We start from the raw sequence: 19115 nt of genomic DNA on the forward strand, positions 1-19115 counted from the left end.
AGGAGATTCAGACTCAGTTGTTTGATCAGAAGCACTGGAACCTAGACAAATATGCTCCAGTCACACTCTCAGAAATATTTTCTGTAGAAAAAGATACAAAATATGTAAGTAATTCATTTTCAGAGCAGCTGAGTGACTGGTCTGGTGCAGGCAGAATTGTTTGCATTTGTATTGCACTTTGCAGTCAAGGAGCAGCAATTCCCAATTCCCTTCACCACTATGCGAACCAGACTTCCATCTGCAAACATGATCACAGCAGTTACAAACCAGACATTTAAAACAGACATTTAAAAGTTAAAACAAGGCATTTATTTACATATGTGTGACAGCCCCACCAACAATAACAAAAAAATGTACACATAGGAAACAGACAAAAAATAAAATTTCATTCAAATGAGGAAAGTTTTGTTTTGATTTAAAAGTCCAGGGGCACATGTGGCATTTTGATTGACCTGATAGAACTGTGTGTGTGTGTGTGTGTGTGTGTGTGTGTGTGTGTGTGTGTGTGTGTGTGTGTAGGAGCGTTCAGCGCATTGAAGTCCTCTTGACTCTGGTCCATTTCAGGTCACAGGGGGCTCTTGTGAAATCATAACTGATGTCACAGACGAGCTAGACATTCAGTTGGTTATACAGATCTGTACATGCAGAGTTACTCAGGGTGATAAGGAGAGCAGGGCCTTGCTTGCAGTGCATGCTCGTGCATGCGTGGATCAAACTGTTGACTGCCTGGAGCACGACCAGGCTCCCAGCATCAATGATACCAACAAGGAGGGATACTCTGCAAACCAACCCCTCTGTCTGCCTGTGGACAGTCCAGGTATCCCCCTGATATTCCCTGCTCCCTGACCCTACTCTTTGTGCTACACCCCCGTTTGCTCTTTGATCCAGCCGCGGTACTTGGTGACCTTCGTGTAGATCCCGGGCTTGTTTCTGCGGGCACATCCATCGCCCCAGCTCACCACCCCGGCCAGAAACATATGCCCATCGGACTCCAGGCTGGACATGGGGCCTCCAGAATCACCCTGTAAGAGAAAGGAGAGAACGCATGTGTTTGGAGTACGGATGAAATAAGATGGAGGGAGAATTAAGAAGGGGATCAGGGATACAGTACGTCCTTCTGCATTGACCTCTGGCGGTTACCTGGCAAGCGTCCACTCCCCCGGCCAGCACCCCAGCGCAAACCATGCGTGACGTGATCTGCCCACCCATCAGCTGGTTACACACAGTGCTGTTGATGATGCGGACCTCTGCCTTCTGCAGCACTGACGCTCCGTAGCCTGAGAGGGAGGAACACAGTCATCAGTCACCTCTCTTTCAAACACACACACACACACACACACGACTCACACACGACTCACACACGACTCACACACGACTCACACACGACTCACACACGACTCACACACTCACACAGACACATGCACTCACATACACAACCACTCACACACAGCAGTGGTTGTGAATCCCAAGTTGATTAATGCCAGTGTAACCCTGAGCAATTTTTAATCAAGGAGAAGACATCCTGTTTTCAGCAGCATAAATGGATCACAGGCTTCTAGTTGAAAATCCAATCAAACTCACCGCCCTCCCGGGTGGCACCCCAGCCAGTGATCCACACGCTCTTTCCTGCAGGGAACTCATGCGCGGGGCTGGGCAGGCAGATGGGCATGACGTACTCGTTGAGGGTGACGGGGCTGTCCAGCTCCATAAGGGCGATGTCGTGGTCGAAGGTGTAGTGGTTGTAGTAGGGGTGGGCAATGACGCGCCTCAGGTTCCTCTTCACAGTGAACTTGGTGTTCTGTTTCTGGATGTGCAGACCCAGGTAGGCCTCCCAAACACTTGGCTGAGAGTACCTGTGTGAACCCATATGGGAACTCTGTAAATTTTTTAAATCTATATCTATATATATATATATATATATTTATGTGTGTGTGTGTGTGTGTGTGTGTGTGTGTTTGAGTGAAGACAGCAGAGGTGGCAGAGGTTGCAGTTGGCGGTATTACTCACTTGATCTTGTTATCATCCTGCACACAGTGGGCCGCGGTGACCAGCCATTTGTTGTTGATGATGGAGGCACCACACACGTGCCCAGCGCCTTTGATGTGGAGACTGACCTGCCAGGGCCACTCTCCTTCATTTGCATTCTGCCCGCCTACAATACGCTGGACCTTGAAGGGCTGTTTGCCACAGTCTGGACAGTGGACAGAAGAGAACAGAGACACATATTCACATTCCAGACTAGCAGCGGAATAGTCTCCTGTCACCATAAATTGGAAGCAGTGTATTGTAGTAGTAAGGTGCAGGGCTCGTAACTAGAAGGCTGCTGGTTCGATTTCCTGATGGGGCACTGCTGTTGTACCCTTGGCCAAGGTACTTACATTACATTATTGTCATTTAGCAGATGCTCTTATCCAGAGCGACTTACATAGGTTCCAATTTTTTGCATGTTACCCATTTATACAGCTGGATATTTAGGCAATTCTGGGTTGAGTACCTTGCCCAATGGTACAACATATCCAGCTGTATAAATGGATGAACTTGTAACATATTTAGGTCACTCTGAATAAGAGCAGCTGCTAAACGGCAATAATGTAATGTAGTGTAATAATGTACAGATGTGCATTCAGCAGCATATTCACATAAATGAAGAAATAGTGATGAGAGGATAAGAGAGGGGTGCGGTTAGATTGGGGTCGTCTCTCACCGCATTCGGCCTCGTCGGAGCCATCTTCGCAGTCCACCACGCCGTCGCACTCAGGGTTCACCTTGTTGATGCAGTTGTTATTCTTACACCTGTACGTGAACTCTGTGCATGTGACCTGAGACACTGATCAGAGAGAAGAGAGCCTGCTGTGACGTGGCTGCGTCACTCAGCTAACGCCCTGATGCAATATCCTGATCTTGACAAATAATGGGCAGCATGCCACCACCTCACCGTGCCTCCCGCGCTGACTGCGGAGAGAAAAGGCACCTACCTCTGCTGCATTCAGACTCATCCGTGTTATCGCCACAGTCGTCGGTTCCGTCACACTTTTTCTTCTCGGATACACACCTCCCGTTCCGACAGGTGATTTCACCGGATTTACACCCCCCTGCAGAGAGCAAGAGTGATGTCATCGGTGCCTGAGGGGGACTTACTCACCATGAACTTTATCTCTACAAGGTATCATAACTGTTAAACCCCTTCCCCTGAATATCAGCGCTTGTGTCTGGGTGAAGCTCAGAGGGTCTTACCGCAGTTGTCTTCGTCAGTGTTGTCTCCGCAGTCATTGACGCCATCGCACATCCAGAACTTGGGTTTGCACATGGTGTTTCTACACTTGATCTGAGATTCACTACACTCTGTATGCACAAAAAAAACACACACACACCAGATAGAGTCAGTACAAGTGTGGGACTGTAATAACATTTGACGAAATGTATGAACTGTACAAATGAGAAAGTGACTACTGTGCGAGTGTCGTGTACACTACTGTGTAAGTCCACAGTGCAAGTCTGGGAGTGAATGGTGTGAGGGAGTGTTCACTGTGAGGCCTGGAGTGTTCACTGTGCAAGGCATGCACTGTGCACTGCATGAGGAGGTGTGCGCTACACACAGCACAGGCAGAGCGGGAGGGCGGGGGTGGTGCTCACGGCAGTTTTTCTCATCGCTGTTGTCCCCGCAGTCATTCCAGCCGTCGCACCTGAGGTCGGAGTTGATGCAACGGGTGTTGCTACACTGGAACTTGTCTGGGCAGGCTGTGGAGGGAGGGCAGGAGGAGGGAAGGGTCAGCCAGCAGAGAACGCTGACAGGGCAGCTGCCGTGTGTTCCGGAGTGCAGACACCAAAGGGCAAATACCACAAACTACAGAGACGCAGCTGATTAAGATTCAAAAAGGATCTCTCGACTCACGATTAGAAGGGTTGAAAGCCTCGTATTGGGCAGTGAAGCCGTGATCCACGTAGTTGGAGTCGGAGTTAAACATCACCTTCATCTGGTTGGTCTTACCGGTGACCACTACATTAGACTTGTCTCCACACAGCCTGAAAGACACACGCAAACACAGATCAGTTAAAAATCATATGCAACTCTGCAATCTGCAATTTCACAAATGAATTCCTTCAGATGTTTTAAAAGCATTGATCAGGAGTAGATCAGGACTTGCTAACACAATAACCATTGAGGTATTCCTGGATGGTGTTTGGTCATGCTTCACCTGAATAGATTATGAAAATGTGACACTATCATTTAATGGCAGATATTTGCTCTCAAGCATTTCTGACAATGCAGAGCTAGCCAGCTGGCTAAGCAGCTTGCCTCTCAGTCATTTATTAATGCATAAAAAATTCATACATTAAAAAAAAGCAAATCTTGAAAGTGTATATTGTTTGATGTGAACTTTAGTTAACACATGGAACAGTTCACAAGTCTTCAGTGACTCAGCTCACAGCCTCCTCAGATTCCCTGACTGTTTCCTCACTTTCCTCACTTGAACTATTCTAAGCTGCAATTTGAAAAGGAAAAATTCTACCCATTTTTAAAGATCCAGATCCTCAAAAACTGAACACATTCAACAAGCATATAAAACAAGGAAATATAACATAAAAAAAATCATATTATTTTCCCTTAAGTCATTATGACCAGATGTTTTTTTTCCATTGAATACTGCCTTAAAATAACTAAATTTAATTCACCCAATCGATAATATGACTATCAACCAAATTCAGCACAAAGGCCATCCTCTACTCACACCCCATCAGGAGTGGACTCACCTCTCCCCGTTGACCTCCACATAGTCTTTGGAACAGGTAGTGCTCACAGTCGGCTCAGACATGTAGATCTTATTGAACTGCACCTTGACCTGCTTCCCTGCTGGGACCTGAGAAAAAACACCGGCTGCAGGTCACATTAGGCCACTAAAAGGTTAGCTTTTGACAATGGTGGGTGCCATCTTATAGCTTTCACAGAAATACAGAGTGAAAAACCTTGGTGGTAGTCCTTAAAATACAGCACGGAGCCTGGTAAGAGACAGAACCTGCTCCTCACCTCAATGTTCCATTCACACTTGACCTGAGGGGGATAGTATGAGGGGTAGTTGGGGGATGTGAAGCTGCCTTTGGATCCCGTCAGTTGGCCACCACAGACTGGGAGAGGGGAGGTGGGGGAGAAGAAAAGTTCATTAAGGCTGTTTTCACATTTGGTCTGTTTTGCTGGTCCGAACTCGAGTGCGACTAGTGCGAGTGAGTGCAGTGAGACAATTCCATGTTTATTCTGAAAGCTCAAAGAAGTCAGAGCAATGTCAACTTTCAGTAGTGTACATCACAATTTTTATGCAGTGATAAGGCGTGCAACTCTCAAATAGGAGCATACGTCATTTTATAGGAAGTATCCAGGCAGAAAAGTTATCATTGTGTTTTGAAATATTCTGTTGTTAGCAGTAAATTAAAAATGAAAAACTCCATAAAAAACATTCTTTTAAACTTGAGCCAGGTGAAACCATATCTACTGCTGACCAAGCATGGCCTGTGTGCTTCCTTAGACCCACACAGGACAGAAACCAGTCTAGGCCGTGAAGCAGATAATCTGCTCCGCTCAGGAAAGAAACAACACCCTTAACATTTCAGGAGCGTACACAGAGGGCTTTGTGAAGAATAACATCTTTGTGTATAAGTTTTATACATGCAGGTGGAAACAAAGAGTACAAAATGATCACACAGAAGGCACTCAGCTCTCACAACCCTCAAGGTGAGCGAACAGTGTGGCTACCTGCAAATATTTCCCGAATAGTTTTTAGATGCGACAAGCGTGAATTGCCACGTAGCGTTTAGTTCCTGGTTTTGAATCTGATAGCTTTCGCACCAAATGCGAACCGCACTAGAGTTCAGGTGAACCGTACCCCAGACTTCCATTTTCTGGAGGACTCGGGTATGGTCCTTTGGTGTGCACGGGTCCGAAAACAGCTTTCACATCAGCAAAACGAACCGAACTAACGCCTCAAGCGGACTCAGGTCCACACCAAAAGCTCTAGTGTGAAAGCACCCTAAGTGTGCAACCTTGACACAGATGTGTTGACTCCTTGCAGATGTGACCCACGTAATAATTAATGATGATTTTCAAGCAGGGGTAACTAGCCAGCTGTGGGCTCTCGCTGGTCTTACCTTGGTCGCGAGGGATCTGGGTGAAATGGGCCCGGAAACCAGGGTAGTTGTTTGTTTCGTCGGTGACCAGTGTGACCAGCATGACATTTCTTGAGGAGACGAAGGTCAGGTGCTCATTGTAGGCGTAGTGCCCACACTCCCTAACCATGCAAAACAAGGAGATTCAGGAAAATTAGGAAAGGTTTCAGTGCAAAAAGGTTTGGTCAATTACTTCACTTTCTAGAGACCATGTAACTATTTTGTTAAATTCTTCATAGTTATTGATATACTCCTGGGTATATACCACGAGGGTCTGCTAACTTAAAGTCTAACGTTTTTGTTCATTTTTCCACTACTTAGCTGTCCCTAATATTATCTAATACTTGCTGAGTATCAGACACATTCCATACATAGTCATGGCATTCTCATTCACAGTCCCCCAGGTTAGAATTTGTACACAGTCTGTGCTAGTTAAATATGTGTTGCTTAATTGTTTGATATATCCAACCAGACACATCTTCATAGCACTACCCTTGGTGCCTTCGAACTGACTCACAATACAATACAATAATTACACAAATAAAATATAACCAGTAGAGGGCAATAAACACACAAGGAATTATCACTATGAACACAGCTCTTCCACTATCAAATGACTATGACGTTCCTCTCTTCCTGCTTAAAACTTCACAGTAAATATGCTTTATTTCACAATATGGAAATGACCATTTGACTGTTTCAAGGAATGACCATTGTGTGAGCTAGCTCCATTGGTGGTGCTGTCATCCAGAGTAAAGCCCTTCCCAGCTTTGATAACCTCGCAGTTTTCACCAGCAGACCTTTGGAAACCACCCCGAGGTACTCACTCTTTCAGGATGCGGCTCTCGATAGCGACCAGCGAGTCATAGACCTTGACAAAGTCTTTTCTGCAATCCTCTTCCAGGTTGAAGGTGTCGAAGTCAAGCTTGATTGCGTAACCTGGGTCAGCCCTCAGCCACCATTGGCTGAAAGTGTTGGGAGCGTATGGATCATTGGGGAAACCAGGGGACTGCAGTGTACGAACCTCACCACTCCTGGCATGGTAGTAGTAGCTATAAGAGGCTGCAACAGAGACAGACAGGCAGCCAGACAAACAAATGTTAATATGTTTTGAGGAGGCCAGCATAATGCAAAGCCTCACAGATAGAAACACAACACAAGGTTTCTTACCTGTGAACGTGGACCTAAATAAACGAGCATCCAGAGCTGTAACACAGAGTATAGATGAGAGATGAGAGAACATCAGCACATAGGGGAAAATATAATAAAATCACATTCAGCAACAAAATAGAGTGTTTGTTTTGTATACAGCACATATTTTTGAAACTAATTTTGACTGTTTTATACATTAGGGTCTTTCACTTTTTCCAGCTTGGTGACCAAATCAGGTTTTTGAGCGCAATTAATTCACTGAAAAATAGTAAGCCATTTCTCTACATCTACACATTTTTCACTCAATGAGTGTAGAATTAAGCCATTTGGGGCCAACATCTCAACGAGACACACCTAGGGCAAGGAACCCACATCAGTTCGAGCAACATGATGGCCATTACCTCTAGACTCCACATTGTCAAAGAGCAAGGAGTTTCCTTCTCTGTTCTTCATGCGGCCCTGCTGCTTGTCCACTATTTTGTCCATGGACAAGATGGTTTTGTCCACCACTGCCTCCTGCCCCACCGGCACGCTGAACTCAGAGAGGTAGTAGGCGATGACGGTGCCTTCACTGGGGGGGGGGGGGGGGGGGGGGGGGGGGGGGGGGGGATGGGATAATCATGCACCACATCAGAACTTTCAAAGCATTCTTAACACTGAACACAACATGTTTACGCTTTGACTGCACAGCTGCACACTGGGCCTTGATCAAGAAACTTTAAACTGATTAGTAACAGAGAGGCTATAGGGCTATAGGTGTATAACTAAATAAATTGATGAGAATAATACGAGTTCTAAAAGCAATTCAGAGATACTGACAGTGAACAAAATCACATACATACCTGAAAGCTTGCACTGTGGATCGTACATAACATTTGGACAGCTCTGGCGTTCTGGAGTAGATCGATTTGAGCTGAAAGGAAAGGCAAGCACTTGTAATCACAAATCTCGTTGCTAACAAGATGTCATCATACAACCCTTGCACAGTTGTCCCATGCAGGCCCTCTCTTACCTGTGAGACCACCTGCATGGCCAGTGCTTTAAACTCTGTGCTGTTGGGGTCCTCATAGGCATCCACGAAGACCTGGTTGGTGATCCTCATGGAGCCGCTGTACATCTTTTGTATCCTTGTGTCCTTACGAACTGAATATTAGCCAAAGAAAGAAGGACAGTTAATGCAAAAATCAGCTATGCACATGACAGAAGAGATTAACGTATGTCAGGAATGCAGCAAATATGTCAAGGAGCTGTGCAAACAGGGGATCAATGAGAAGAAGGGACTGAGGGGTTACTGACACTAAAAAAGTGCAATATCAGTCAAAAATTTGGACACACCTGATTAATATAATGGGAATCACACATTCAAAGGCATTTTGATCTGAAGACTTGCTTAAATGCTTGAAATTGGTTTCTTAGACAAATAAAAATAGTGACGTTGATGCTTATGTATGAATTTCTTTCCAAAAAAATTTATTTTAAAAAATATTTTTTTTGGCTACTTTGAAGAATCTCAAATCTAAGACGGTTTTGGTTTGTTTAACACTTTTTGGGTCACTGCATAATTCCATTTGTGTTGTTTTATAGTCTTGATGTCTTTACTATTATTCTAAAATGAGGAAACTTGTAAAAATAAAAAAAAAACATTCTAACGAGCAGGTATGTCCAAAATGGTACTGTATGTGTGTACATGTGGCAGTGGTGGGGCTAATGGCAATGGATGAGAGCATGGGGTGCTATGACAGTAGATGAGGTGAGCCCGAGAGCAGGGGGATACTGAGAGTGGTGTTTGTGTGTGTGTGTGTGTGTGTGTGTGTGTGTGTGTGTGTGTGTGTGTGTATGTATGCTCATGCAGGGGGTTACTCACAGTGGAAATGCCACACTAGTAGCCCGGTCATGAGGGCAATGACTGCAGCAAAGATCACCAGGCCAATTATTGCCCCAACCTTCCCTGGACCTTTCTTCTTTTCCAGCTTGCTGGAGTCGGACGCAGGCAGGAACTGGATGGCAGCATCCCACTCTCTGTCCTGCAAAAGAGAGGGACAACACGAACACTGATATACCCGATCCAGTCTGACTCTGGGTATGCTCAGCACTCTCCAATGTCTTCCACAAAACACACCTCAACAGTAAAAGTACAGGCCAAAAGGGTCTTATGACTTAAGAGGCTGTTATTCAGTTACCAGGAAAAGAGCTCAGACTCGCTGTTCTGTTTCAAGAGGGCTGTTTATGTCACTCTGCAGTAAAGGAAGTTTGGTAAATACTAAAACACTTAAAACATTAAAACACTTTAGTTCAAATCAGGAAGTCAGTGATAACACATGACCGCCCCACCCATTTTGGGGCCCATAAATTCTTATTGTAAGTACACATATTACAATAGTTGCAAATTGCTGGTATAATACAGGTTAATCCTACATAATATGAATGGGTAATTCCAGAAAAAGGAAAGCCAAGTCTGACACACCATGTGAGTTTTGAAATAGGGTAATCTTTCTGCGATTCATCATCTCAGGATTCAGGAACAATTTTAAAGCTATGTGGTGCCACTCACTGGACACAGATGCTGCCATACAAGCCTATGAGGCACTTAACATAACCCCAACGCATAAGGTAATTTAAAAGTTAGCAATTTTTTTTTAAATAAGAAAAAATTACTAGAATGTTTTGGACTAAATGACCTTTATCAGATCATACATAATGCAGAATGCTTTTTGTTTAAACAAATTCCACTCCACTCTAGGTCCCCATCTACAGAAGGAATTTACAAATTTTTACAATTTGGTTCACTCCATGAATAAAGACATCAGCCACTAAAATGGAGACTTTTATATGTCGTTTGCAGAATGTACTGTCCTTTTTATAATGAAATTAAGTAACCCCTCACAACACAACACTCATTGTACGTCCCTTGCTGACAAGGTCTACAATGTAAATATCCAAACATTTCTTTCATTCAAAATATCTTCTACATTACAACCTTAATCTTAAAGATGAAATGTCAAGTGGAAAGCATTAAAGTGTATTGGTACCAGATAAGTTCTTTTGTTTCTCCTCATAGTAGGTTGATGTTCAGTAATTCTGTTTTAAGGGGTGAGGTGTTTTTCCACCATAGGTTAACCCACATGCACATTCAACCATATAAATTACATGAGACATAGAGCAAATGACATCACTGATAAGTGAGATAAATACTCACATTCAACCATATTATTACATTGTGAACAGCCTCTACATATATAACTGCCTTTAGGCAGAGGGAGCAAAAGGGAGTTTTTTTAGTTTAGGCCTGCAGTTAGTGTTTACAAGTGTCTCTCTCAGATTCTGTCTCCTTTTGTAAACTATAGGTGGATGGACTGAGGATTCAGCTGCTAGTGTGTACCAATGTTTCTTTATTACAGCACTTATTTTACAAGAATTGACAGTAAATGTAGTGGTGAATATCATGGAGTATTTTTTCTTAGGAGGTCTTTTTCCCTTGTCTTTGAAAGAGCTGTATCCAAGGCCTCGTCAACCCACTTAGATGGATAGCCACAAGATATAAATTCATTCCTCATATCTGGTATGTTATTTAGGAAATCATCACTGGTATTAAAAATGCGATGTAACCTGAAGAACTGGCTTGTGTATGCATTTTAACTAATGTGTATATGACAATGAATTAGCTGTAGCCAACGCAGATATTCAAATTCAGATCTAGATAAACCCATTTTGTACAGTTTGCTCCAAGTAAATGCCAAGTGTGGGGTCTCCATTCAGTTTTGTATAGAAACAAGTATTGCCTGTCTTTAAATCTCCTGGTTTTCACTGTCACTTCACTTATGATACTAGAATCTTTCTGTAATTCTTTCTGTGCCTGCTTTTCTACTTTTGTAAGTTTAAACATAGGTCATTTTCTTTGGCTGAATCGCCCTAGTTTCTTGTTCAACTAATCTGCAAGTATTAATTGAGGAATTATTCACAGTGGGAAAGAAATGAACCCTTAGGTTTAAAAGGTGTTGATTTCTCCAGACATTCAAGGTCAGCGACACTTTTATGTCTGAACAAGTGTTTAAGTTTAATGTTACGGAAAAAAAACATGAATAAATCTACTCTGGTATCAAATGGTTTGTCAAGGCATGTTGGTACATGAAGAGTTCTTTACATAGAACAGACACCAGTCATTTAGACTGAATAGTTAGCATTTTTGCATAACAAACTCTGGCATTCCGTATGTGTAGTGTAGAGGAGCCTTTCTTATTGAAGGTTTATCTTTATCTCTGACATACCTGCAAACAAAACAAGTAGAGGTGTAAGTACCTTTCAAATTTCAAATGAACTCTTTCTGTAAAACATGAGGAATTATCATTTTTTGTAGGACCTGACACACTGCATGTTCTAAGGCATTAAGTTGTGGTTGATTTAAGACATAACCTGTGGGAAACCATTGTCAAACTTGGTAGAGCAATTAAAATAGCTAACCAGAGGCTAAAATCAAGAGGTCTGAGATGTGTACTACAGTACTCCCTACAGTTACACACAGTCATGTATACAGTAGGACTGGCTCTTTTCCAGACTTTCTCCTTGTTGTAACAATCACATGAGAAAAAATACTTGTTCAGGAAATATAGCAGAGGCATCTTATTTACAGCGATATGTAGAGAAACACATTGGTGGAAGTACTGAAGTGAACTTTGAAATGAAAGCCTACATTCTAAATTCCAAACAATTCTTTCACTCCAAGTTTCAATTCATCTCTTTTAAACATTAAAACCAATTTCCATATGCTGTGCATCTATGATTCAAAACTTGAAGATTTTTGTCTTGACAAACAGCGACGATCAATGCTTCAATCAACTTATTACACTTCGCATCACAATAAAAATGCTGGCCAGCACTTTGCAGAGACAAATAAAAACTATTGTCATATGTATCACATTACATTATAGTCATTTAGAAGGTGTGATTATCCATTGCAACTTACAAATTGCATCTAATGAAGAGGCATGAAAAGTTTCTCAAAAAAGATACCACTTCCTACATATGAAGCATCAGTGCCAAACACAGTGTTCAGACAGCAAGTGTATGCCAAGACCAACATGCAAGTACAGCCCAATATACATGACAGAGGGACTATTCTAATCAAAATAAAGCACACCTCCACATAAATGATTACACATAACTCTGATGCACACTCCACAAATATTATTACAAATAATGTTTTGTACACGTTTTTTGGCTGCTCTGTAAGCCATTAGCTATCTGTCACTGAATGACTTTAAAACAACCTGTGGATTTCCTGGCGTTTGCAAGCAAGAGATCTCTATAAACAGTAGAGTGTATCTATTAGGGTTTTAAGTCTGGCCTGGAATGACCCTGCCTCTGTAATGCCTTAGCGTGCAAGGATGAAACCTTATAAAACTCTATTATCCTTTTAGAGCCTTCAGTGGTTTCTGGTTTGATTTGTGCAAGCAGCCCAAGAAATAATACTGTCCCTCACTCATTGATTGAGGAGGTCCCTCAGCGGTGAATGGTAGCACCTCACTCTCTCTACAAGGGCAGTGAAGAAGCTGCAACCCTGAGCAGTGCCTGCTCGTTTACTGTGCCAAGAGGAAATCAGATTTGATTACCAGTGCTCACTTGATCAGCCGGTTTGTCGGCATATGGAAATCTACCCTGCATGATCCTGCACATGTAGACACTTCCTGGCTGGGCTCCACTGCGCTATGAGATTACGCACATACTAGTGGGGGGGTTTCAGGAGTCACCATATTATATTGTATTGTATTGCCTTGTTTAAACACCACAGATCACACACTTCGGTACTACTGCATATTTACACCTGGTTTCAATGCAGTCAAATGGTGTTTTCCCTAGTTAAGGCTGGATTTTGAAAATTGACAAAAAGGGTATCAAGTAACAGGAAATTAGTGATAGAAGTTTCAATAACCTTGGCAGTTATTCTTACTGCATGCATTTCCTCAGTAGGAAGCAAGAAAACACTTTACAAGGAGTCTGAAGATCACTGATCATTGCAGCTCATTTCCTTTATGGGCGTACGGCCTGATGGCTATTGGAAAACAGTTTTTATGGAGCAGTCATCATAAAAAAAAAATATTAAAAAAATGTGTGTGATGTTGACTTGATGTTTCGATTATGCAGCGTGATCTTCATACAGAGGCTTTTGCACAGGTCTGCAGCACAGGAGGCAGGCTGCTGTTAACATGTCAGTGCAGAGCTGAGGAATCCACTGATCACATGCTGTAACGCGTACATGCTTTCAGCTCATTACATCCCCCCTCCTCCTGCATTAACATAAGGATTCTGGATGTGGCTGGACGGACAGAGAGCCTACACTTGTTTGCTGAAACACTTCCCATGTCGTGTCAGCGTACGCTTCACGGTTCTATTATCGCATTCAATACTCCGCACTCGACACAAGGGGTGAGCCAGCTAAAGGCATGCAACACACCATTTCCACTGCCTGGGGCTGTCTGTTGGAAAATAATGAGCTATAAATTTATTGTTGATTCTTAATAAAAATGTATATCTGGTCTGAAATTAAAATCAATTTTAAGCTTTCAGAAAAATAACTAAAAACATATTTGAAATCAAATGTGCAGGAAAAAGGTTTGGTTGGATGTGCTAAGTACAGATCAAGTCAATAGGCATCACACGGTTTGAATGCTTGGTATGCCTAACCAAGCACTCGCCTTGAGGTTTTACTTTCTCTAGACTCATAATGCCATATGAAATCATTACAGTATGACAAAGGTTATAATGCTGATGAGGGACAACAGCAGTTGATATGAATTATGGGAAGATTCTTCGATCACAGGAAGGGAAGAGCATGGTCCTCTAATGTGCTGCCTACTGAGACGAACACAGGACAAGAGGTTAGTTACTCTGTAGATTTTATCTTAGTGCGTGTTTACCTGCATTCTCAAAGGACAATTGCCATTCCAGTTCAGCAAATGCAACACATTCCTGTGCTAAAACTGAACTGCAAACTGAAGAGTGAAACTGTCCATCACTTCAGAACTGAACTCTGTTCTGAGGACAAGTAAAATGGACAAAAAGACAAAGGAGCAGATGCATAAAAACAAGAAAACACTGACAAATTCTTGGACCTCACAAAGCTCTGTATTAGTTCTAGCCTGTGCCTAGACAGGCTGATGTAGGCCTGTCTGATAATCTGAGTAGCACCGCTGTGATGCTGAGCCCAACAGGTCCTTCTTATCAGGATGCGTATGGTGCAGAGGACTTGGTATGACAGGGCCTTCAAATGCAGTCCAAGCCAGAAAAAACAGCTCTCAGGACTGGCTGAAACTTTATACCAGTGTCGCTTAACCAATCACAGATGTTTTCCTACAACGGGATTGACCAGGTGAATTATCAGCACATTAGCACATCTGACCCGTTTCACCATTTTGGTCACAATGGCAATTAGCTTGTAGTATAAAGTCAAATATAGAACATTTCATGTCACTCCTTGACACTTTTTGGACACCCCCTCCCATTAAGGTTTTCAGTCACATATTTTATGAAAATTCTAAAAGAAAACTAAAATTGACAAAGGAAATATCTGTCCCTAGTCTCAAGGTAATCAACTTTCAAAGATTCCTTTTGGGAAACATATTATTTTCACACAAATGACCAAAAACGACAGAGGTATTGTGACATTTGAGGATACACATTTAAGGATTGAAGTACATACTTCTGTACATGGTTCTTTAAATACCTATAAATAATCCAGTAATGATAATAATGAAAAGGGCTTTTTTGAGAGGGTTCTGTACTTCTCAGTGTTTGCTAATGAAACACTGGTTGGTAGAAAGGCAAGTTCACCTTCATCGATTAGAGGAAGGTTGAGCCCTAGGATTATAGGACATGGTTTGGAATGCTCAATCAGGCATGTAGGTATTTGATGCATAATGCAAAACATGTCAGATCTGCACTTTTGACCAGAGCTTACATTAAGGTCACACTCAGCCACTGCATGGGAATTTTAATGCAATCCACACATAAAGGAGATCTGATTGCTCCAGGCTGTAGATAAGAAAGTACAGCCAACCAAACTATGATCTGATGATTGCTTTTATTAATTTATGATCTGGAGCAACTTTATTAAAAAATAACCTAAAGTTCAAATGTAAGTGGTACTCCCATAAGCAGAACAACTGTCCAATCTTTGCATTGTCCTTGTTTACCAAACCTCACTCTATAGCTCCCCAGTGGTGGGGTGAACATTCAGTCATCATATGAAGACACAGATCTTTCAACGCTGACTCTGTTCTGTTCTTGGACCAGAAATGAAGACATTTGGGAACAATCAAGTGAGTGAATTAAAAAGACTGTTTGGATTTATTTCACAGGGGATCTCTCCAAGTGCTTGCAGAAGGTGTGTGCTGGTCTTACCAATCCATTTAACAGTGCCGAAGAACCCCTTCTGCAAGCTTCAGTTCACAGGATGAAAGCATGTGGAAGTAAAGATAGGGCACAACAAACGCAGGAGGACGCTCTAATCTGTGTGTTCAGGGCACGTTTCTGCTTGATTCATCTCAGCCAAATCAGAGCAATGCAAGCACACTTGCTGCCCAGAGAGCACAGCAATCAGGGCAACAATGTGCAGAGCTGCAGGTAAGGTTCTGATGTCTCAACAGATTTTTAAAGTCCCAAAAACAGGCAGTGGGAAAGAAAGTGCTCAAAGGGGCACTGTAAACAAATAAACATGCATGTGAACAAAACATGGACATAGGTTATATATACAAACAAATGTTTATTAGAGTAGTGTATACTTGCTGAGTTTAAATAGACTGGGGAACACTGCCTTGAAATCCAACAGGTACTACCTAAACCAAAATGCACTATGTGTTTTCTTGTGCAGATACAGCCATTTCCCTTGTCTTTGGCTTGCTGAATTTATCTCAATACACACACCAACTAGTCTAAAGAAAACAATGGTTTTCACATATGGCTGCTCTCTGCTTTTTCATTGTATGATTAAAAATTGTATCACAGTTGATTCAAGAATCAGTGATCTGAATGATGAATGCATTGACACAAACAGTGAAATGGTAGATATGCAATCCCATGTTGTGAGATGCAAGCCTGTAGCATATCTGCAATACACTCACAGCTGTCAAAGAGCCCTGGTATTCTGGAAAGTAAACCTGTGTGTTGATATCTTTTCATTTTGTCACACAGACCAACAGGAAAGGACCAGTATCGCAATGTTTGTTTGATATGATGACCACCTCTGCTATTCTGTGTCATAATGTGGGTAAGGTACAAAATATGAACAACAGACCCACCAGGAAACCGCTGTTTGGGTTTTAGAGGGAAAGAAGTGTCTTTTTCAAACAAGTTATCAGTCATCGCAGAAACTGAAAGCTTTGATAGTGTTTTTGTCATCATCAGGAGTTTCAGTGACATTCCTGAACACAACTACTGGAAACTACAGGATTGTCTGTTGAAACTAAATCGAGGTTGGCTTGACCTCGCACATTTAAATCGATGTAAAACAGATATTACAAATCATTCCATTAAGGTGGAAAACATCCCAAGTGTCTACGTGATTTCAGATGCTGTCATTGCGAGCAGATTAGTCCAAAGTGTTTCATAGGTCGTAAATATGACTCCAGGTATACACGTTAAGGTCGCAAAATGAGACAGTGACCGGAACCATTTTAAGTTTTACTTTTTCTCTGCACTAGGCGGTCGCGTCGTTAAGCGTGCCTGTCTTAAAGGCGGTGACCTACCTGAATGCACAGGCTATCGCTGAGAAACGCACAAATAGGCCCGACAACAAACAAACAATTTGAGACAAATAGCCCAGCTGTACTTGTTATACAGGAATGATCTTTTTACTTAATTCTACACAGCCACCTGCTGAATGACTCACCTCACAAGAGAATGGATGACGGGAACTAGGACGATCAAAAAATTAATTGTTTATATATATTCCACAGGTAAATCAACAGTTAATGGGTTATATATTAAACCGAAAATCAACACCTACATAACGCAGATCGAAAAAGTGAAAACAGCTTTCAGATAACTTGATCACTTCCACAACTTACCTGAGATTTTGGAGTGTATCGCATTCCAGAATCAAGTGGGTCCATGTCTAAAAAGACAGTGCAGACCAAAAAAAGAAAAAACTGTGGCTATGTCGTCCTCTTTCTCTTTTCCGACTTGTGTTTCACTCTCTTCCTGGCAAATTCCGACGAGGCCTTTTGTTTCCTAAATAACTGCGGTTGTTTGTTGTCGAATGCAGGTGTTCGCAGGTACACACAACAAAAGAAGACTCGAAAGGAATAATGTAAAATACGGCTTTAAAATTATTAAAAAGAATTCTTATGAATTCAGCTGTTATCCATTACCTACACATAGGTATAAATAACTTAACCCGACACCGACGCAATATTAAAATTGTGCAAAGGTAATCCACGCTGCGGTACCTGAGCAGGTCGTTTCGGTGAGTGAGACTGGAAGGCACTCTTCCGTGAGATTCAAGTTACTGCGGGTGTGTCACTGTTCCGACGATACCTGTAACTTCCTGTTTTTGCTCAGGTGATACTGGAGTACAGAGGTGAGGGACACAACGACACACCGGTCTAATGTAAAGGATTTCGTCACCGTATCGTTCAGGTACAACAGAATAATAAACATATCGCACATATACATCATTACATTGAATTACATTACACTGTCGTGATGTCACGAGGTGATATTTATCGATTTTGCTGCAAAACTGCAAACTGGATCGTCACTGCAACTCACGTGACTTTTTCAGGGGCTGGACAAGATTGTCGCATTTGGTAACCTATTCCAAATACGTTTAGACAGAACTCCATGCGGATTTAAATCTTCAGCTTTCTGGACTCGAGTGCAGTCTTCTTTTGTGACCGGGGCACTCATTTTGGGACGCGATCTTAATCTTTTTGTGATTGTAATAATTGTGATGAAAATGTCATACAAGTATTTTACCTAAGCAAGTTTAGTTTAGTTGGTAAAATGTGCTTTATAAAATTGGTATATATAGGAAGGTCGTCAAAGATGCGCATCCTACGCTCAAAGGTGTTTGCTTCAAAGGTGATGAGTAATTCATAATGAGGCTTCTCGTTTCTGTTACGTCTACAGTGTTGCGCAAGCCGTTCTCCGCGGTTTCTGTTATGTGGGTTTTCCAGTACTGTATTTCTTCATATTATTTTCATATTATCTGTTCTAATCACTTGAGGTAAGTGTATGCTAAATCTCCATGTGAATTTCTTAATATGATACAGACAGACAGGTGTAATTTTGTAACTCCAAAATTAACAGGCGTAAATGACACGGTTGCCATCACTTTTCTCCCGATTTTAAATCCAGTTATTTACACATTTGGTCGACGTTTTATTTTTAACGATTTGATGATTTTAAAAAAATTATCAGGTACTTTCAAAATAGACTGCTGCCAGAACGTCTGTTGGGGACCTTAACACTTAGTGGTGGGAAAAACCCCTTCCAGTCTGAGCCGAAGAGACTGAAGGCTCCCTCCACACTTGTGCAGTAACAATTCTGAATTAAACAATGTTATAAAATAATCGCAGACAATAAGTACAGAAAATAATGTTCAGAGTCTGATGCAATAGGTTTATTGAATATGTGCGCAAATCACTAACATCTATTGGCAATAATTTATCTCCACCAAGTAAAAAGCTTAATCGTACCACGTCAAGCTCCACTTTTCTATGGTGGGGTGAAAGTGGCAATGCTTATGATTTGCATATGGGGTATAAACTTAGTCATAAAAAATTTCCACCACAAGTTCTTGCTCGATACAGTCA

At 42.0% G+C, this 19115-nt stretch overlaps 1 protein-coding gene across 1 annotated transcript; it reads right to left on the reverse strand.

The window, feature by feature from the left end:
- Positions 1–711: 711 nt before the first annotated feature.
- Positions 712–17786, reverse strand: st14a (ST14 transmembrane serine protease matriptase a). The gene is made up of 19 exons (XM_036536482.1): positions 17367–17786; positions 9173–9332; positions 8321–8451; positions 8151–8221; positions 7710–7879; positions 7327–7362; positions 6984–7218; positions 6139–6278; positions 5027–5124; positions 4753–4859; positions 3893–4023; positions 3634–3738; positions 3235–3342; positions 2976–3092; positions 2705–2827; positions 2008–2191; positions 1582–1853; positions 1141–1277; positions 712–1022 (listed from the first exon to the last, which is right to left on the reverse strand). The coding sequence occupies exons 1-19, from the start codon at positions 17409–17411 to the stop codon at positions 861–863; spliced, it is 2532 nt and encodes an 843-aa protein (XP_036392375.1). The 5' UTR covers positions 17412–17786; the 3' UTR covers positions 712–860.
- Between the last annotated feature and the right edge of the window lie 1329 nt (positions 17787–19115).

The sequence above is a fragment of the Megalops cyprinoides genome, chromosome 9 (assembly GCF_013368585.1).
Source record: "Megalops cyprinoides isolate fMegCyp1 chromosome 9, fMegCyp1.pri, whole genome shotgun sequence".
NCBI lineage: Eukaryota > Metazoa > Chordata > Actinopteri > Elopiformes > Megalopidae > Megalops > Megalops cyprinoides.